Consider the following 22,604-nt stretch of genomic DNA (forward strand, 5'->3'; position numbering starts at 1 on the left):
CTTTTAAACCAAGTTGTTAAGAAATACAAGTACTTAGGAATCACCATTCAACCGACAGGAAGTTCCTTCGGGATACATATTCAGGAAAAATCCTCAGCGGCCATCAGAGCCACTTATAAAATAAGAAATATAACTCAGCTGTCAACTGATACGGCGATGAAACTCTTTCACAGTGCAATAGAGGCAATAGTCACCCATGGTATTGAAATAATATGGGAAAAGCTGTCATTTAGTGACTTAACGGAAATTGAGAAGGTGAAGGCGTATTTCATGAAGAGAGTTATGGGTGCGAGCAAGGCATCCCCTTCTAGGCTAGTTTATGTTCTTATGAGGGAAACTTTCTTCATAGAAGACATACGATTAAAACACTCTTTGCCAGCTACTAGATCAAGCCAGAAGCTTCAACAACAGAGAGAGGCGTAGAGAGAAGAGATAGAAGAGGAGTTCTACAGCGCAAGTGCTATATGTGACAGAAACTGGATTAAAGAAGTTCAAGAGCAAAGGCATGTTGTTACCAGGCTTTCATCACTGTATTTGCAGGAATACCACCTTTCAAAAACCAAACAATGAGTGCGTTTGCACCCTTTGTGATCAGAAGTGCAGTTTATATCATATAACGGAATATCCGAAAAGGGTGAAATCAATTAGCGAATATAGTAGGGAAAACTCTAAAGTTTTGAACTGAGAATATAAAAATTGCTAATTTGTAAATGTTTTTTTACTAGGTTAAGTAATGCTCTTTCGAGCGCTCCTTAATAAATTATTAAGATTGTTTCTAAGTCGGACTATATTTTCCGACATATTCCGAATAGGTGAAACAAAACTAAATATAGTATAAATTATAAAACTTAATATAGCAACTGTATGTGTTGAATATTTTGTTATTTTGAAGGAACTGACAATTTTAAAATATTCTCATTTCAAAGTTTTTTCATTATACTAAAAATGAGGAATTTTATGTTTGATAGTCGGACTGTAATGCCTGGCATTTTCTAATTTTGTTGCAGCAGTACAAAATAAATTTAGACCATGAACCGAATAGCAACTTTCATATTTTGAAAGAATCGTACTTACGAATAGGGGAACAGCTCACAAATTTGCGTAATTCTTTGTGTTTTAGGTACAAGCGTTAAAAAAATGGAAACTGTATTACTGTTATTTATGTTTTCATCAGTTACGAAACTGACTATACCTGTAGGGGCATTGTTTTAACTACATAAGCATTGGGGAAGAGAGATAAGTAGTGCGAGAGAACGCATCCGTGTTTGGAAGGGAATGGACTCTGAGTGAGAGATGCCTGCAGTTCGACCCAGTCACTTGCACACTTCCATAGTTCTCTGGCTTGGTTCTAAAAGGGCCAATGTCAAAAAAACCTGTTTTTGAGCTATGAGCATTTGAAGTTTTGCTTATAGTTTTCCAATTATTTTCTTCAACAACCAACTTTAAATAACTTTATACTTTCTTTGTGGAAGTCACCTTATTAAACGCTAATTTTTTCTATCATATTTTTTAAAAATTTCCAGGTCTCTAATCTTTATTGGTAATCTAACATTATTGCCAAGGGCTTATTTAATTAAACGTTAAATGTTCGTTTTGTACTTAACCGAGACATTGGCCCTTTTAACATGCTGCGAGCCAGGATAAAACACGTTTGTATCAGTTAATATCTCGATTAAAAATGACATTGGCCCTTTTAGAACCAAGCCACAGAGTTATCAGATCAGTACAGCTTGCGCTGTTGCGTCGTAAAGAACTCTCTGTTTGCACCAAGGCAGAACAGTGTTCCGTAATAGGTTTTTTGTGGTCTGAGGGTGTACCAGGAGCGGAAGTTCATAGAAGACTTTCAGAACAATACGGGGACAATGTTTTGCCACAGCGAAGTGTTTACCAGTGGATTGAACAGTTCAAAATGGGTCGCACGAGCGTGAAGGATGAGGGAAGATCCGGGCATCCATTTGCAGCCGTAATTGATGCCGATATGAACAAGTGCGTGATATGAATAACAGAGGAGTGACTGTTGATGACGCGGTCCACTTAAAAATGCTGTAAGAGGACGTCGATTCAGCTTCGATCAACAGGTGAAGGAAGCGGTGCATACGTGGCTTGCTGAGAAACCAAAAACCTTTTTTGCAGAGGGGGTATTAAAAATCATGTGAAACGGTGGATCATGTGCATTGAAAAGCAGGGTGACTATGTTGAAAAATTATATCAATAAAAAGTGTGTACTCTTTTAGTAATAAATTATAAAAATTGATTGCAGATACTTATTGACTTGCCCTCGTATTTAAATGGTACAGTCTAAGAAGACTCTTTAAGTATCATTTTTTGTTATTTTGATACTTAAAAGTTATCATGAGCTTGATTATTTCTCTTGATTTCTAATCTCAAAATTTATCTAAAACCCGGCGAGTTGGCCATGCGGTTAGGAGCGCGCTTGCATCTGGGAGATAGTGGGTTCGAATCCCACTGTCTGCAGCCCTGAAGATGGTTTTCCGTGGTTTCCCATTTTTACACCTGGGAAATGCTGGGGCTGTACCTTAATTAAGGCCACGCCGCTTCCTTCCCATTCCTAGCCATTTCTTATCCCATCGTCGCCATAAAACCTATCTTTGTCGGTGCGACGTAAAGCAAAAAAAAAAAAAAAAAAAATGTAAATCTAAATGACTTGATTAATGTGCATTTGCATTAATGGCTACTTAATAATCATATTATCGATCCCTCTAAACAATAGTTAAAAAGGACTTTGTTCAGCTTACATAAAATATTTCTGGGGTCCCTGGAGCAACCCTATCCAAATATATGTCTGTTTCTTTCATTTTCCGTCATGTCTGACTAGAATCAGGCATAACTCTTACAGAAACCCGTGTAAACTAAATCATTAAGCCATTTCAGCTGCATTTTACGTCAGACTATGGACTCTTTTTTTTTTTTTTGCTATGGGCTTTACGTCGCACCGACACAGATAGGTCTTATGGCGACGATGGGATAGGAAAGGCCTAGGAGTTGGAAGGAAGCGACCGTGGCCTTAATTAAGGTACAGCCCCAGCATTTGCCTGGTGTAAAATGGGAAACCACGGAAAACCATTTTCAGGGCTGCCGATAGTGGGATTCGAACCTACTATCTCCCGGATGCAAGCTCACAGCCGCGCGCCTCTGCGCGCACGGCCAACTCGCCCGGTACTATGGACTCTATTGCCTAGATCAATCTGTGGTGAGGTGAATAATCCGCATTGTACTGTGTGTCCTGCTATGGACTAGATTTTGTTACTTCCATTTTCCTGTCTTGTCCTCCTCTCGGCATTGACGAGGCACGAACACCATTCCTTATGCAGGCAATGCTTGTGATGAGTGGTGTGAGATAGTTGGTTAGTATGTGCATTTCCGTAGGCTTGGCAGACTGATGTTTAACAGCTCCTTCTGGCTCGCTGAGAAAAGCAACGGAAAACTACTCAACTCCTTATTTCCCTAGTACACCTCTTTAATAGGGCTAAGGCACTGTTGGCAGCTAATGATGAGTATCCAAGCAGCCTTTGAATTGGGGAAACAATGCCAGCGGTGCAGCAATTCGGGTTTCTCCGTGTCCCAGAGAGTGAGACATGGTGAAGTAAAAATGAAATGTCGTATGGCTTTTAGTGCCGGGATATCCTAGAACGGGTTCGGCTCGCCAGGTGCAGGTCTTTCTATTTGACTCCCGTAGGCGACCTGCGCGTCATGATGAGGATGAAATGATGATGAAGGCAACACATACACCCAGCCCCCGTGCCATTGGAATTAACCAATTAAGGTTAAAATCCCCGACCCCGCCCGGAATCGAACCCGGAACCCTCTGAACCGAAGGCCAGTACGCTGACCGTTCAGCCAACGAGTCGGACACATGATGAAGTGAGAAAATATGTCGGAGGAAGTCGGACAGAAGGTTGGTTGCCAATATCGTCTCAAGTTAGAAAATGTACCAACTAGTTGCACTTGAAAGGTACTGAGTGCAAATAATGTGCGTGGAATGTTCTCACATTTATTAATAATGATCATGTTATGTTTAACTAAGGCTATTCATGCTCGTGAAGAATTTCGCCACAGTAGCTACGTAAGAGCACTAGCTACAACGGCTCCCTTACAAACACAGTCCTATCACATAGCGTTTATTGTGAATGACTAAGACCTGACTAATATTTTTGTGTGTGCGTTATGCGTTATTTACGTCTCTGTGAAACTGATGGAAGGTAGGGTCAGAGAGTATAATTTTGTTAGTTTTTCTTTTTCAAAATAATTTTGTAATCTTTTAAAATGTAGTTTGGTGTTGTGTACTGCAGTGCTGTTTCGAAGAAGTCTCCCGCTCTCCGAGTCAGAGTATAGTTTACCATTGGATAAACAGATGCCTCGCAGACCAACCCTGATCCATGCAGATGCCGAGGCTTTTCTTCTTCGTCCTGTAAAATGGCTGTTGATTTTGTGATTACTTGGTAACAATTGCTGTTTACCTTCCTTCTTGAAGTGTATGGGCCAGAATTATCTCATTTTTCCCTTCCTTTTGTGTCAGGGTGTCAGCATATCAACCTTACTTTCTGTCTGTTCTTACAGCTCAACCAGAAACAAATCCCTCCCCCTTTCCGCCCCCCTCTGGAGTCAGAGTTGGATCTGGACAATTTTGACCCCCAGTTCACCTTGGAGCCAGTCCAGTTGACCCCGGATGATGCGTAAGTGACTCGTCCTTTTGGGCGAAGGAACGTTCGCTTACCCCCAGTTTCTCCGCTGGTCCGAGCTTGCATCCAGTAGACTTGTTGTAGACTTTAGCATAGTGTAGCTCTGCCCTGTAGTGTAGCCTTGCATCTTGTTGGTCCGCAGCTTGAACAGAAACAAGTGGGGCCGCCATACAAACCTCGCCTGGAGTCGGATCGTGACCTCGCCAACTTCCCGCCAGAGTTCACTGATGAGCCGGTTCATTTGACTCCTGACGACACGTGAGTACTACTTTTTGAAAAAATATACTTTAGCATGATAGCCTACTGCACATCATGGATATGACTTTAAATTCATAATTGCGGGGCATTCAGAAGTATAGTTCCTTGATGGTAGTTCTTTGGATAAGGGGTTGAATTAAAAAAAAAGTACTGCATCAAATGGCACTGATAAGACACACAATGTTCCGTTAATAATGATTCTGTCATTGGTGGAAAATTTCTAAAATATTTAATTATGATACTAAAAGCAACATCTTTCATTCGACATAAACTCAAAATAATGTCTTGTCTGTTTCTCTGGCTGGTTAAAACGATGTTTGATACATCTAATTTGATGATGATATTAATTATTTTATCTTACCTAGATAGAGTTAGTTCGCGATAGGGATAGTTCTTTCATTCGTTACATATCCTCTGCTCTTTAAATAATACTAATATTGCTTTTCCGTCCCACTTACTAATTTACGATTTTCTGAGACAGCGAGGTACCGAATTGTTTCATATAGGTGTTCTTTTACGTTGGTAAATCTATCTGCGCAAAACTGGTGTATCTGAGCACCTTCGAACAGCACCAGACTGAGTCAGGATTGAATCAGCCTACTTGGACTCTGCGATCTGAGCCAATCAGCTCGCCAAATATTGGTCTTCTCCGGCCTCTCTTTCCATTCATTTGTATTTTTGTGATTTGTTTTGTATTTCATTCTTCCTCTTTTTGTAATTCATGGCCATCTCGGTTATTCACTTTTACACCTGTATACCATGTATGGGCAAACGCCAAACCACTTGATAAGCAATCCTTAATGCCGGCAAACACCACGTCGTTGAGAACGAACCGGTAGACGAAGGCTGATTCTTAGACATACATACATACATACATACATACATACATACATTATCATTATAGACTGTTATGCCTTTCAGCGTTCAGTCTGCAAGCCTCTGAGAATTTACTAAACGTCGCCACAATCCTCGATTTGCAACTAGTGTTGTGGCCTCATTTAGTTCTATACCTCTTATCTTTAAATCGTTAGAAACCGAGTCTAACCATCGTCGTCTTGGTCTCCCTCTACTTCTCTTACCCTCCATAACAGAGTCCATTATTCTCCTAGGTAACCTATCGTCATCCATTCGGCTCACATGACCCCACCACCGAAGCCGGATTATGCGTTCAGCTTCATCCATCGAGTTCATTCCTAAATTAGCATTTATCTCCTCATTCCGAGTACCCTCCTGCCATTGGTCCCACCTGTTTTTATCACCTTATGAATAAGATATCCTGAGTCGAGCCAGCGTTCGCTCCCGTAAAGCAAAGTTGGTCTGAAAACAGAGCGATGTAAAGATAGTTTCTTCTGGGAGCTGACTTCCTTCTTACAGAATACTGCCGATCGCAACTGCGAGCTCACTGCATTAGCTTTAGTACACCTTGATTCAGTCTCACTTACTATATTACCATCCTGGGAGAACACAGGACCTAAATACTTGAAATTATCGACCTGTTCTTGCTTTGTGTCACCAATCTGACATTCAATTCTGTTGAATTTCTTACCTACTGACATCAATTTAGTCTTCGAGAGGCTAATTTTCATACCATACTCATTGCACCTATTTTCAAGTTCCAAGATATTAGACTGCAGGCTTTCGGCACAGTCTGCCATTAAGACCAAGTCGTCAGCACAGGCCAAACTGCTTACTACGTTTCCACCTAAGTGAATCCCTGCCTGCCATTTTCAGGCAACATTTAGAACCTACAGTTTAATTGTACGTTAGGCTACAGTAAACCAATAATAAATTACATGATTTTACTTTTAATTGCATATATTTTACACTTGCAATTATTTCACCATACATAAGAGGCTTGTAGGTCGCGCGAAGATCAAGGACTACTTATTGTACTGTACGTGAATCAGTAAATGAACGTGCATACCTTAATTTCTCACTCCTTTTCTCCTTATTTTCTGTTACATGCCTCTCGGAAATTCCATCTCTGTATCGTATTTATAATTTTCCCTTTCTTTGTGAAGGAGTATGCTTCCTCTGTGTCGTATAGCTGTGTGTAGGGGTCGTATCCTCTAAAAGGGATATACTGTACCTAGGAACAGAGTTAGTACTTTTTGTAAGATTGTTGCTTAAAAGCGATTTATTGAATACAGGATCAGATTTCCAGTATTCGCCAGGTAATTGAAAAATGCTACGAGAGGAATAGGCAGTTGTGTTTATGTTTCGTAGATCTAGAGAAAGCATATGACAGGGTACCGAGGGAAAAGATGTTCGCCATACTGGGGGACTATGGAATTAAAGGTAGATTATTAAAATCAACCAAAGGCATTTATGTTGACAATTGGGCTTCAGTGAGAATTGATGGTAGAATGAGTTCTTGGTTCAGGGTACTTACAGGTGTTAGACAAGGCTGTAATCTTTCACCTTTGCTGTTCGTAGTTTACATGGATCATCTGCTGAAAGGTATAAATTGGCAGGGAGGGATTCAGTTAGGTAAAAATGTAGTAAGCAGCCTGGCCTATGCTGACGACTTGGTCTTAATGGCAGATTGCGCCGAAAGCCTGCAGTCCAATATCCTGGAACTTGAAAGTAGGTGCAATGAGTATGGTATGAAAATTAGCCTCTCGAAGACTAAATTGATGTCAGTAGGTAAGAAATTCAACAGAATTGAATGTCAGATTGGTGATACAAAGCAAGAACAGGTCGATAATTTCAAGTATTCAGGTCCTGTGTTCTCCCAGGATGGTAATATAGTAAGTGAGATTGAATCAAGGTGTAGTAAAGCTAATGGAGTGAGCTCGCAGTTGCGATCAACAGTATTCTGTAAGAAGGAAGTCAGCTCCCAGACGAAACTATATTTACATCGGTCTGTTTTCAGACCAACTTTGCTTTATGGGAGCGAAAGCTGGGTGGACTAAGGATATCTTACTCATAAGTTAGAAGTAACAGACATGTAAGTAGCAAGAATGATTGCTGGTACAACAGGTGCGAACAATGACAGGAGGGTACTCGAAATGAGGATATAAAGGCTAATTTAGGAATGAATTCGATGGATGAAGCTGTACGCATAAACCGGCTTCGGTGGTGGGGTCATGTGAGGCGAATGGAGGAGGATAGGTTACCTAGGAGAATAATGGACTCTGCTATGGAGGGTAAGAGAATTAGAGGTAGACTAAGACGACGATGGTTGGACTCAGTTTCTAACGATTTAAAGATAAGAGGTATAGAACTAAATGAGGCCACAACACTAGTTGCAAATCAAGGATTGTGGCGACGTTTAGTAAATTCACAGAGGCTTGCAGACTGAACGCTGAAGGGCATAATAGTGTATAATGATGATGATGATGTTGATGATGATTTGTTATAGCAGCCACATGCTTGTTCCCATAATTTAGTGACCCATTTGTCACAGTTCTCTGTTTCTTTGTTAGAAAATTCAGACTTCACTTACCTGTCAGCGTATGACCCATTTATTCACATTGTAGCGGGTAGTATGTTTTGCACTGTTGTCTAGCTATAAATTTAACCCTACTAGATGGTCTTTATAACAAAAGTCTTGACCTTGAAGTGAAAATGATGTCGCCTTGCAGTGAATCATTTTGTCTCACACGTTTTGAAGTTCAGCCGCTTCATTAGAACTTCGTTTCATGGTGCGATAAATACAGTTCTTGGCTCTGCTATAAACAAAATACTGCGATGGAATCATCATTATTCTAACTGAATATTAAACAATTGTGCAAAATTCTCAAGATCGGCATGTGCTCTTTGGAATGTAGTATCTGTCGTAATAGTTATAAATACGTCCGAAGGGCTGCATTTCCTTCTCTTTGAGAACTTCAACTTTTTTCGCTCTAGATATGTCACCATGCTAATTTATTTGAAAGATAAATGGAGTGAAAATAGGGCACTGTCATGAAATAGTTACATCAGTTTTCTAGTACACAGGCTATTTGAAAACAAGGATTGGAAGATTTAGTAGATTCTGTAACAGTGTAGAGGAAAAGCAAAGTAGCACCTAAAAATAGCTCTGGAAGTCCCTGAAGTTGTATCTCTGTCGTGCAGTATGATTAGATGATAAGTTTCCTCATACCATACACTGGAATTGTAATAAATGTGGTCCTATATGCTGTTATAGTGTAATATGGGGGTGATCATAGCAAGTCACTATACCTCGCAGAGTATAAAACTGTGAGAATGATTGTTTTGTTGCCAGGTGCCATTATAAGAATTTTAATCACAATGGGATAATTTTTATTTTCTTATGTTGCATCATTTGATGATCATCTGAATAATGATAAGCCTTACTTATTCTCCTCATATCCTGTTTTCAGAATGCATTTTCTAGTGGAATCAATAGTTTCTAATAATGCATAATTAATATTTTACGACTGAGTTACATCATGCAATGGAAAGTGAATTTTCAGGATCCAAGGCGCACATAGAACGAATCCAAGCGTGTCGTAGAGTGCATGTTACAAATTGTTCATTTACCGGGTCCTTTCAGAACTTCATCAATTACTACTGATCTGCATTTAGGGCAGTCGCCCCGGTGGCAGATTCCTTATCTGTTGTTTTCGTAGCCTTTACTTAAATGACTGCAAAGAAATTGGAAACTCCACTTCTTATAAACGAATATTTGCCCCAATTTGTCCTCTTGAATTCCAATTTTATCTTCGTATTGTGATCTTTCCCACTTTTAAAGACATCACTCAAACTTATTCGTGTATTGTCATTCCACACCATCTCTCCACTGACAGCTCGGAACATACCACTTAGTCGAATAACTCGTCTCATTTCTCCCAAGCCATAGCAGCACAAACTTTGCAACATATTTGTAACGCTATTCTGTTGTCAGAAATCACCCAGAACAAATCGAGCTGCTTTTCTTTGGATTTCATCCAATTCTTGAATCAAGTAATCCTGGTGAGGGTCCCATACACTGGAACCATACTCTAGTTGGGTTCTTACCAGAGACTTGTATGCCATCGTCTTTACATCCTTACTGCAACCCCTAAATACCCTCATAACCTTGTGCAGAGATCTGTACCCTTTATTTACAATCCCATTTATGTTAATACCCCAACTATCATGTCGTTTCGTCGTGTTAGTTTAATTGGTAGGCTTACAACAAGTACATTCATTTCCTAAAAATGTATGAGCGGATGGTATTGTGTAGATTCCTCGGAGATACACATTTCTCTTAAAAATGAACTTATAATGTTTGTTGTGGGTATGTACAGGGTTTGTAGCTGAATGGGGCGTGATAATTGAGTCGAATAAAATATTGAATGCGTGGAACATTCTTTTTTTGAGTGAATATACAGAATGGTTGGAATCAACGTGAACGGGATATATGTAGGGGCCGTATTTTTTGGTAATAACGATATGCACGAGATTTTTATATATCTTCTTTCTTGTCTATATATGCCTTCCCAGGTACTAAAAACACCGTATTTTAGCAAAATGAACTCGCGAAATATCGCGAAATTTGATTTATTGCGCGAATTGCGCAAACAATCACGAAATATACACCACTTGGAGCGAAAAATTCGAAATGGCACCGGAAGAGCTCTCCAATAAATGTTTAAATGCTTCTGAGAACTTGACTATTGTAGTTTCCTTCTCATTTACTTGATAGCGCTGTATTCAACCCTTTACCCTTCCTGCCTTTGAAATGTGGCGCCGGCTCGAGACATCCCAGGGTCGCTGACTGGGTACTACCCTCAGAGATATCTTCAGATATTATAAACTAACCTTAAATTAATCAAGCGGGAAGGATAAAGAGAAGAAATAAAATAATTAAATAAAATCCGAATGAGAACATTTACGAATGCAAAATTTATTGAAAAAGCTAAACTTTGGCAAAGCAATATACTTCTATACAAACAATAAACTCTTCGGACCAAATATTGTTCACAACCTCTATCACCCTCGACTATAAAATATCAACCTCATGACTCATAGATTTCAAATCCTTCTAAACACATTACTTCATCTTTATTACAATTCCCTTTCATCTTATTCATCAACTCTACTTCAGTACTTCAAAATTTTTAATCCAATTCCATTCCACTCATATTTTGGTACCACCATATTTCAAAATTTTCAGTAATAAAATATTATAATAATCTATCATCATGACCTTTGTTAATTTGTCAAAGTACCTTTTTAAAATGTTAATACAACCAAAACTTCTTCCGTTCATTCTTTGAATAACAAATTCATATTTGCTCTCCATACCTTTAAGTTATTTCCTCACCATATTACAAACCTTGTAGTTACCATTTACTAGATACCAAATTATTTATTTAAATACACTCTTCAAAATGAAATGTATGAGGCTGTGTAAATTCATTAAGCAACATCCGCCGTGTAATTCACAACTCATCTTTAATTAATTAAATCCATTAAATTCATTATAATTTACAAATTCGCAGTTATCAATGTCGGTATAATTGTTACCTTGAAAATCATAAATTTATCCAATCACGTTTGTTAGATTTGGTAATTCAATCCAAAATTTTATATATCATAAAATTATTCATCACAAATTTTATATAAAAAAATAGTCCCTATTATTATTTGAGTCCGAAACTATTTAACTTATTCTTTCTCAGTACCATCCTTCCTCATATAATGCTGATAATATGGAACGCACGCACGAAATCGAAAAGTAACCCTGACATAAATAAATTAAATTAATTTACCGATTCATTAAAATGATAAATATCTCACATATGCTTAATTAGCTGTTTTATCATACACAAAACATATGCCTACCCTGTAGCAAGAAACCCTATACTATAATGTTAAATACATCTTAACCTACACTGATTCTACAGACAAGGGTCAGAACCTCATTGTCGCAAGTACATACAACCACATGAACTAAATTCAACATCACAAGAAATATTGCAACTGCAAAATCAAAATTTGCATTGCCCACATATTGAAGAACATATAACATAAACAAACACAACATAATTTCAATCATATAGTCACAGGGGAAATCCTTATCCACTGACTCGGCCGGACAACGAACTCCGACCCTCAACATGGCATCATTACAGTGACCTATCATTACACTTGCCGCAATGATCTGTCACGAAATCTAGCTATCATTATTTAATCCAATTGTGCTGTCCTGAGTTCCACAAACAGAATTTTTCTTACGGATGAATGCGATATTTTGTTACTTATAAGACCTTACTACAGCTGCCATAGCCTCTCTAATACACAACGCGCCGTCCTGGTCTGCTGCCTTATCTCACGTCCGACTCATTTCATTGACACGGCATTCTAACATGTTCGCACCCACTTAAATTCTCTCTCTCTCTACTCTAAATGAAGCCATATGTTCCTCCACAATATCATGCGCCTGTGCGAACAGTTACTAATTATATAATACTCTCAATATATTTTATTCATTTCATATTTCACGTATTATTCTACATTTCTCACTCCATTATCAGGAACACGTATATCATTATGCCGGTATCTACATATATATATGGCGCTACACAATCATTGGTTCGACTCTTGCGGTCGGCATTTTGTGTCTTAGAGGTCCCTATTTCAACACTAGCTAACTACTTCTCGGAAAAATTTTAGGATGACAATTATTCCCTATAGCACAAAATTTCTCATTGATTAACGGTGCACGTTACTTACTGATGACATATATTTTCCAAAATCACACTGTAATGTGCCAGACAGTCCGGGTTCGAAACTTGGGTCAGTGAAAATTTTCTTGACGAACTTTTCATGCGACATGCCAGGTTAATCTATCTATTCCCTCTAACTAATCCTTACTGATGCCTCCTACGTCATTAAATATTCACACACGCACACGCTAATATTTGCTAGAAGATCACGCACTGAGAAAAAAAAAAACCATGTTTCACACCCGTAATGGAAAATCATTATTTACACACATTATTTCCACACTCGCGAAGACCATATTTTAACACACGCTAATATCACAATATGTACACCCCCCTAGGCATCAGCATAAAATAAACCTAAAAAAAAACCTAACTATCCTTGCTACAGTACTTAAAAAGGAAAATAAACGAATAATCATGCATTAATTTATTTACAGTTAACAGCTAATCATGCACATGCTAGATAATGAATCAGGGTACTTATCGACTCGGCGACGCTCCATGCTCAGCTCCACGGCCTCATGGTTTCAGGTCGGCCCCATGATGTACTTAAGCCATCATGCTAACGGCCTCAAAACCTGAACCCATACCATTCTTCACAACCATGGTCTTCACTCTCGTTGCTTTCATGAAATCACACGCTCATCACTCCTTACTACACTAAAATACATATAAAAAAAACACAAATATAGTTAAATTATTCTAGCACATATACTTATTCACAATTGTAATATACACTTTGTCTCTGCTTTCCGCGAGTTTACACGTGGCACTGCGATGCGTCCTTGTTTGATCTCGCTCCGATCCTAATTTTCAGTTAATGTTGTAAAAATTCACCTTCTTGAATTTACAAAAATTTCGGTCATTATTGGGTTAAATGCAAAGTCTATCGGACCCGTAGTATCTTCGACAGCTAGTTATTTGATAGGAAATGCTCTAGATTAGGGTTCTCGTGAACCACATACACGTACGTCCGACACGTTCAAATTTCCGTAGCAGAGTGTCTGTTCTTAGCGGCTCGCGTCCTCTCCATGCACGCCGGATCCTGGATAGAGCTCGGGGAACCCCATTAACAATGATGTAACGTCCCGTCACATATGCCTGCAATTATTTATTCCAATAAGTTGTTGCAAATACGCCGTCTTTAATTATTGTTCTCAAAATGGTTTAATCTTGTTTTCACCTTATCCCCTGGTGGATTTAATTATTTTAGAAGTCATTTATGTGGCACCCATCTTTAATTTACCCCCATCATTCCAAAACCTGCTCTGCTGCGATTCGCTGCCTGAAAATGTTGCCAACTTAAATCTGGTGACTTTTGTCATCACACCTCATGGAATATTCCAATGCTTTCCATTTCATCATAAGATGACCTTGACACGTGGAACTATCTTTAAACCTGGGCAAGCGAAATGGCGCCACACATCCGGCCTATAATGTAACTGCGGCTATTCCCTCATATGCCATTTTTTTAATTTCTAATATTTTTAAAGACAATGATATGAGCCAATTGGGCTCAGTATATTCTCCTCACAAATGCACACAAAGCGGTACGCACTGTGTGTCGAACGGTACGCACTGTGTGTCGAAAGTATGTGTATTTAATTCCGTGATCTGTGTGTCGAACGGTACGCACTGTGTGTCGAAAGTATGTGTATTTAATTCCGTGATCTGTAAAGCAGTCGATAAAAATCAATATCTGTTATCGATTACAGCAAATAGCGCTGTGGTCGTAACAAGATACAAGACCGGTCATAGATACAGCAGTGCGCAATGAGAGTTCGTTACTTACAAACATTTACCGACAAATGTCCAGCAATTAAGTATAAAAATGCCGAAAACTGAAGTCACAACAGGTTATTCGAGGGCCTAGGAATACAACAGTGAGGGGTTCTATGTATAGTACGCGAACTTTTTCTTGAGCCCTAGTTCCCATTCAGCACTATGGAGTTCAGGGCTCAAGAAAAGGTTCGCGTACTATATTTGATGCTGCAAGAAAGATTCTAATGTACCAATAGTGTACCGGTACTATTCGTAAAGTGGAAACGTGCGATATACACTGCAGAGAATCAGAATGAAGCAAATGAACATAATTCTAAGCGGCAAATAACAATCGACGACACTTTACAGATCATAAAGGTGTTGAAAAATTATAGAGAGCAATTTGTAATAGACACAAAAAAAGCATTCATGCAAGCCAACATTCCTCTAGAAAAATAGGATAATCCTGGATTAGGAAGAGAATGAATATAAAAGGAAAGGTAAATAATACTGTCTTTACTGTAAAATATGACGGTATTGGTAGGCCTATTGTAAATAAATCGCCTGTTTGAGTAGTAATAATGTTATTGTTTTTATGTCCCACTAACCACTTTTACGTTTTCCGGAGACGCCGAGATACCAGAATGTTGTCCCGCAGGAGTTATTTTACGTGCCAGTAAACTACTGACACGAGGCTGACATATTTCAACTCCTTCAAATACCACCGTACTGAGCCAGGATCGAACCTGCCAAATTGGGGTCAGAAAGCCAGCGCTTTAACCATCTGAGATACTCATCCCCGACCGGGGAAAAAGAGCATATCCATGAACATCTTCCAGAGCTATATGACTTTGCAAAATGCAATGAAAGCACATCTGGTTGAGGAAGTGAAAGAAGACAGTGTTAGCAAAGTTTTAGGAGGTTTTATAAAAGACCACCGTGAATTTGCATCCAAGTGTTCGCAAGCATTATGATTTCCGACATCTAATGTGGTCAGCGAGAGGAGCTTCTCTGCTTGCACAAAGACACTTCCTGACTGTCGCACAACTCTGCATGCTGTTACTGTTGAAACCATGCTTAGTTTGTACTTTGGAGACAAGTAATTCAAAATCTAAAAATGTAGGTTATGTATAAATGTATATCACAGGGCAGATCACCTAACTTCATTTCAAATTATCAGCGATTTATATATTTATTTCTATAACAATTTGCATATTTGGTTTTTCTAAGATTTAATAATAATCATACATTACAAGGGTTTACTTTAAAACCCCTTATCAAAAAGTTAGTTACATTTACCCCATACGCTACTACAAGGAAGATTTCGCAGGAAACATCGATCAGTATAACAATTTATTTCACGAAATACCTACCGAAATAGTGTCAGTTTTAACACCGAAATCAACAGTTTTATTTCACCAAAAACTAAGGCCCCTAGATATATGAATATTAAATGGTTTGCCATACTATTGAAATGAAATGGCTTATCGCTTTTAGTGCCGGGAATGTCCGAGGACAAGTTCGGCTCGCCAGATGCAGGTCTTTTGAGCTGACTCCCGTAGACGACCTGCGCGTCGTGATGAGGATGAAATTATGATGAAGACGACACATACACCCAGCCCCCGTGCCAGCGGGAATAGAACCCGGGACCCCTGTGACCAAAGGCCAGCACGCTAACCATTTAGCCATGGAGTCGGACGCCATACCGTACTGATGAATAATTTGGAAAGCATAATTCGATATCTCGCTCTCTGAAGTTAGCCAATCAGATCACTTCTTAGGCGATGTTGCTGAACCTGCACGTGCCTTGAAAGCACCAATCGAAGGGAATACTTCAACAGGGGGAGGGATGTGAACACGGCACGGACCTCCGAGCTGACAGGATCGCGCTGCGGTGACAATGGTTGAAACCCACGGTGGGTTATGTGAACGTGAATCGTATCCAAGAAATTTCATTGTAATTTTTGTCCTAACTGGAGGGAAATAATTGCTCTCACGCAAATCAACAGTAGGATTCGCTGAAAATTAATAAATGCCATCATTACTAGTGAAGTAGAGCGTCCGTGGTTCAGGCGGCAGTGCTCCGGCCTGTCACCTCTGGGTTCCGCGGTTCAAATCCCGGTCACTCCATGTGAGATTTGTGCGGACAAAGCTGAGGCGGGACTGGTTTTTCTCTGGGTACTCCGGTTTTCCCTGTCTTAATTCATTCCAGCAACACTCTCCACTATCATTTCATTTCATTTCATTTTCATCTGTTATTCATTAATCATTTCCCCAGAGGAGTGCGACAGGCTTCGGCAGCCGATACAATTCCTATCCTCACCGCTAGATGCAGCCTTCATTAATTCCATTCCTGACCCGGTCGAATGACTGGAAACAGGCTGTGGATTTTCGTTTCACTAGAGAAATATTGATGCGTAACTGTGACGTCTATTTCGCTGTAGACACGACGCTCTTCTGTAACATTCCGCTTCATCGTGCCGTCTATTATTTCTTTCCCGAGGTCCAGCACCGACTAATGGAAGTGCTTTGTCTGTGAATTTTCAAGATCTTTGTCCATCATGACTAGCGCGGGCAGTTCCAGACGGGAGAATGGAGGTGAAAAGTTTATCGTAACACGAAAATGATTTTTCTTTCAAGAAAAGTACCATGATCCCTGGACCGATAATTATATTAATTAATGAGTTATAGGCACAATAAAATCAGCTTCATGGTCCGTATCGCACTTCAGTAGATTCACAATTAAGTATTTATTTATTTTTCACCTAGTCGATACAATGATTGCTTAAGGCAATTTTTAATGGTCAAAAGTTGTACATGTTTCGTATATTATCAACATCTTCAGCCACATAACACTGTTTAGATGAAAAATATATAAATTGACAAAGTAATGCTTTAGAGAAAGTGTCCTTAAAATTAAGATTGGCAGTGTCAGTGTTGACAGTTATGTGGCTGAAGATGTTGATAATATACGAAACATGTACCACTTTTGACCATTAAAAACTGCCTTAAGCAATCATTGTCTCGACTAGGTGGAAAATAAATAAATAATTGTGAATTTATAGGCGCAAGTCAACAAGTGCCCCACTAAGTAACATCAAGCAAAATAAAGAAATTCAAAGAAGTTACGTGAGCAAAGACTTCACAAACAAAAGTGTTAGATGAGCAAAATACATACTGAAGCGCTATGACGTATTGGAATTCATAGTCGTAATTGTAGCAATGAATGTATGTATACAGTATATTTCTCTGGTAATAACGGTATTTATTAATTTACCACTAATTTTACTTTAAATATGCGTAAACGCAATTATTACCTTCCATTTAGGACAAACATTATAATGAAGTTTCATGGATACGATTCGTTCACATATCCCCCCACGGTGTGTGTGTGTGTGTGTGTGTGTGAGAGAGAGAGAGAGAGAGAGAGAGAGAGAGAGAGAGAGAGAGAGAGAGAGAGAGAGAGAGAGAGATTGATATGCGGATTTCTCGGCACAGCTGAATTACATTACATTCTTAGTTCCTTTATAAAAAATTGATGACGTGGATATAGCGCGCACATTTCCTGTCTTGTTCCTCTGCTAAGAAATGGATGCTAGATGCTGCCCCATTTTCTACTAGTTAACATGCGCTCATTTCAAACCCTATCAGATCTTATTTTAACTTCTTGTTCATCTGGAGGTTTATCTATTCATTGATAGCAGAGAAATAAGCCCCGTTTGAAGCTTAAGATCCATCTTAAGAGATATTTTATGGATAGTTCCTTCGCCCGCAATCCTCCCCCATAGATAAGGTTCCCAGCTCTTACTAAGATTCCTATGAGCTAAATTCCGATTTCACTCAGTGTTACTGGTGCATGATGTAATTTAGTTGAATGTTTTGTACGCCTTATCGAGATACCATAAATATTGTAGTGTCATTCAGCATTTGTAATTATTGCCATCAGAAGATTTAAAACTAATGTTATTCAACTTTGGAATGCGCAGGAGCATTCTTAATGGTACACCATGTGTCTGGTATGGGGAACAGTACATTATAAAATATTTACTTAGGGTATTCTTAAGTTTTTGGGCTCTACACGATATTGTTCGGTATTGTTTATGCTATTGCTATGGTATACATACAGTTTTTTCACCTAGTTCCCCGTGAAGATGTGAGTGGTTGCAGTCTGAATAAAACTCCTAGTAATTCGTTTTCGCTAGGAATAATTATAATAGCCGTAGAGATGTTTTTGTATAGTGTTATTTTTGTATAGTGTTTTCCCGTCCACTTTGCGGGGAACTTGGTAAAATATAGTGTTTTAGCTTATTTTTAGCATGGCTCTGTCATCTTTACGATCCGTGGTGTGATCCTGCTTTGTTACTAGAAGACATAAACTCCAGCATTTAGTTCAGCTGGTAGCGAACTCCCCTTATGCTAAATTTAGACAAGTTTATACATTTTTATTAACTCTTCTGTCGCATGCTGTCATTTTACTGATGGCACATTTCTCTGAATTATTCTAGTATATTACGTATGCTTATTTACATTAGACTTGTAGAGATAATAATTTGTTATTAGCTTTCATTGTGAAATACAAGAGTGTTTTGAATTTTTTGTATCTTGTATCATGAAGCTATGGACTTTGCTATATGTAGTTCATGCTGTTGATAAAATATTGTGCGATATTATATCGTGTAGTGGCATTTAAATATTTCCCTTTCTGCTATGGGAGACAGAAGAGGATGAAACATCGGCTTTCTATTGCTATTTATGGATTAAGGAGACAACACTTTGAATCATTGTTACCTGTAATATTATTGAGAAGGTTTGGAACATCCTGGAACATTCACTGTACGTTCCATATCAAATATTGAATGTTGAAATAGTTTTCTTGAATGTTGAGCGGAATTTGACAACTTTTTATTCAAAATAGTTCTTGGGTTTGAATTATATTTTATTGCAAACTAAAATTACTGTGAAATAATCTTCACAAAGCTGCTGTTTTTTAATTTTTTTGAGGTGTTGAGGGTAGCAGTAATGCTAAGGTGAAATGAGTGTGGGCTGTGGGTTACAGTTCCTGTTTTTTTTTGCCCCTCTTTTTTTTTGTTTATTTTGTTAATCTTTATTTCATTCATACGGTGTACGTGTGAAGGTTTTGGTTTAACAGTCTGTAGGCTGCCACATGATATGAAGGCTTGTAGTGAAGGTGGAATGCCCAGTAAAAGTTATAGATTAACTACGGCGTATTTTTACTTGCGAATTGTTTAAACGGACACTGCTAACAAAGGGTGAAAAAAGCGCTAATTTATCTATTTAGTTCAGAGATTCACTTTCAACAGAAAACGTAGACTATAAATCATAAGATCCTGTGGAAAGTGACTAATTTTCTTACTATAATGCGATTATGGAAATTTAACTTGGCAAGTATAAAAACGTTACTTTGTTTCTCGTGAGTATATCTTTTACAGAAAATAAATTATTTGGCCCATACATAAATTGCGCTAAAAAACTTTCAAATGATTTTGATGTCGCTAATCGGGTTGTACACATAATCTGTAAAGAAACCGTAAGAAATTGAAATTGTGTATCAGTGTGACAATATACTGTGATTATTTTAATTTTAGGCCGATTTAATATGCCCGAATTTTGTAATACTACTACCGTGGTACATGTAGGAAAACTCTGCCCGCTTTTGTATACGTACTGAGGATCCGTTTAAACACAGTGGGGCAATTAGGTTGGATTTACTGGTAAATATCCTTGAACGTCTTAAATAACGCTGGGAGAGAACTGAGAATTCGTATTTGGCCCAGTAATAAATGAGCTCTTGCATAATACGATTGTGTTATCCAAATATTGGGAAGTAAGAATTGAAGTTAATTTTGTCCTGAGATTATTCCGTAGGGATATTATGGACATAATACTAGTGAGGATAGAATACGCGAGTGTTAGGTCCCCATCGGTCGATCCCCTTTTAAGAAGACCCAGATGTTTCGGAATAATTGATTATTTTAAGACAACATTTAACAGGGAACGATAGAATAAGATTATGAAAATGCTATGAATGGATTTGTAAGTTTTGAATTATGCTTTATTTTGTACTAGCTGACCCGCCTAATGTGTGGAATACCGCTACTTTTGATTAGTATCGCAACATGACAAATATTGGGAAGTAAGAATTGAAGTTAATTTTGTCCTGAGATTATTCCGTAGGGATATTATGGACATAATACTAGTGAGGATAGAATACGCGAGTGTTAGGTCCCCATCGGTCGATCCCCTTTTAAGAAGACCCAGATGTTTCGGAATAATTGATTATTTTAAGACAACATTGAACAGGGAACAATAGAATAAGATTATGAAAATGCTATGAATGGATTTGTAAGTTTTGAATTATGCTTTATTTTGTACTAGCTGACCCGCCTAATGTGTGGAATACCGCTACTTTTGATTAGTATCGCAACATGACAAATACCATGGTTCTACTTTCCTAGCGATAAGTACCGTTATGAGGGGCGGATAACTTGGATTTTGGATCCCTTTATACTGTAAGCGTCATCGATTCAGTAATATGCTACAGAAACAGTTCCTTGGTCAGTAATACTCTTGTTTTACGTCAGTTTCTGTGACTGTGAGGCACTGTGGGTCGGATCCACTGATTGTTTTAAATTCATTTCCATCCATTCATTCTTCGCCCTCACGTTTTGAATTCTGATCAGTGGAGGATTTTGGACTTTTACATTAAATTTCGTCTCATGTCGTACCATTTGGGGCCGATGACCTAGATGTTAGGCCCCTTTAAACACCAAGCATCATCATCATCAGCTGACCCGTCCCGGCCTCGCACGGGTGGCCTTACATTACTGCTCAGCTCGATCATTCACTGCAAGATACGAAACTCATATGATGCGATCTCGTCTTTGAGGCAGCGCCAGCGGTCAAATTCTAAACTATACGACTTGCTTGCTTCATATAAACCATGACTTTGTCTTGTAGAAAAAGGAAACAAAATTTGTGACAGTTAGGGCAAAAATTTTAAGCAAATATTTATACAACATATATGTATTAATTAATTATACACACAAATGTTCCTCGATAGACACACTACCCGTTGGTGAAAACTTGAATAAAATCTGTTCACTACTTCCTGAGATAGCGATTTCAAACTGGCGGAGAAAACGGGCAGACTTCACTTTGTATATATTGTAGTAATTTTAATTGAATACTGATGTATTCTGAGAAAATGCACACAGTGATCGATTGTTCGATGCAAAGTTGTGTGACCTTTACCAGTTCTTTCACTTGGACGAACATTTACTGTACATGTATAAACAGAAGCAATTTCAAGCGATGTGTTCTCACATGGGAATACGACCTGGCTGGTACATATTTTAGTATGTTGCGTAGTAACATTGATACATTGGCTGTTTACAGCGCTGCGACTATATTTATCTTACATCTGCTCAGTTATGCGAATGCTTCTGTTATATTTCTGTAAAATACCGGCAAATTAAGCGCTCTGACAGTTCCTCATACTAGGGCAAAAAATTTGAAAACAGATGTGTTTATCTAGCTAGTAAAAATGTTTAAGAGTATATCAACTGCAGCTTGTTGCATTTGAAATTGACCGACTAGGTGAAGTGCCTCGAAGATAAATTATTAGCTCTTCGTGTCCTTCACGCCGTACTGAAATGACGTCAATATGTTAAGTGCAAGTATGTTTTTAAGCTTTCGAGGAGTCATCGAGATTCTACGCGTTTCTCTCTCTCACTATAACAAGACTGATATTGCCGAAGTGAAATGATCGCCATACGTTCAGCTGTACAGTATGGAATTACCCAGAGGTTTTCTAAAATCCTTATTCTTTGCTATTCTCGTAGCGCTCATCAGCGACTATAACATCCACAGCAGTCTATAAACCCCCCCCCCCCCCCCATATATATTTATGACATCCTACGTATGGTAAGATGTGCGAGAAACGCTGGAATCACGATACACTTCTTATGGATAAAAGGACACACAGGAATACAACACAATGAACGAGCTGACCATCTTGCAAAAACTGAGTATTACTGAAGGTCCGTTTGACGGAATCCAGCTTCCCTATATGGACTTCCTTCCATCACTACGTCAACGATCTGTCGTAAAGTCGTCGGCTGAGTGGACAGATTCACAGACTCAAAGAGGAGGACATTATGCAATCATCCAACCAGCAATTCCTACAAGACACTGGTTTCAATAT

General features: G+C 38.7%; 1 protein-coding gene across 2 annotated transcripts in view; it reads left to right on the plus strand.

The window, feature by feature from the left end:
• The window catches only part of aPKC (protein kinase C iota type), a 551,572-nt gene that overhangs the window by 342,485 nt on the left and 186,483 nt on the right, over window positions 1–22,604 (plus strand). Inside the window, exon 12 of one of the 2 annotated variants that reach the window (XM_067138622.2) lies at window positions 4,579–4,694. In XM_067138622.2, coding sequence (XP_066994723.2) covers window positions 4,579–4,694 — 116 coding nt within the window. Of the gene's footprint in view, window positions 1–4,578; window positions 4,695–4,842; window positions 4,959–22,604 lie in introns of both variants that reach the window. The other variant, XM_068225692.1, reaches the window with a different exon arrangement.

This window comes from Anabrus simplex, chromosome 1 (genome assembly GCF_040414725.1).
Source record: "Anabrus simplex isolate iqAnaSimp1 chromosome 1, ASM4041472v1, whole genome shotgun sequence".
NCBI classification, from domain to species: Eukaryota; Metazoa; Arthropoda; class Insecta; order Orthoptera; family Tettigoniidae; genus Anabrus; species Anabrus simplex.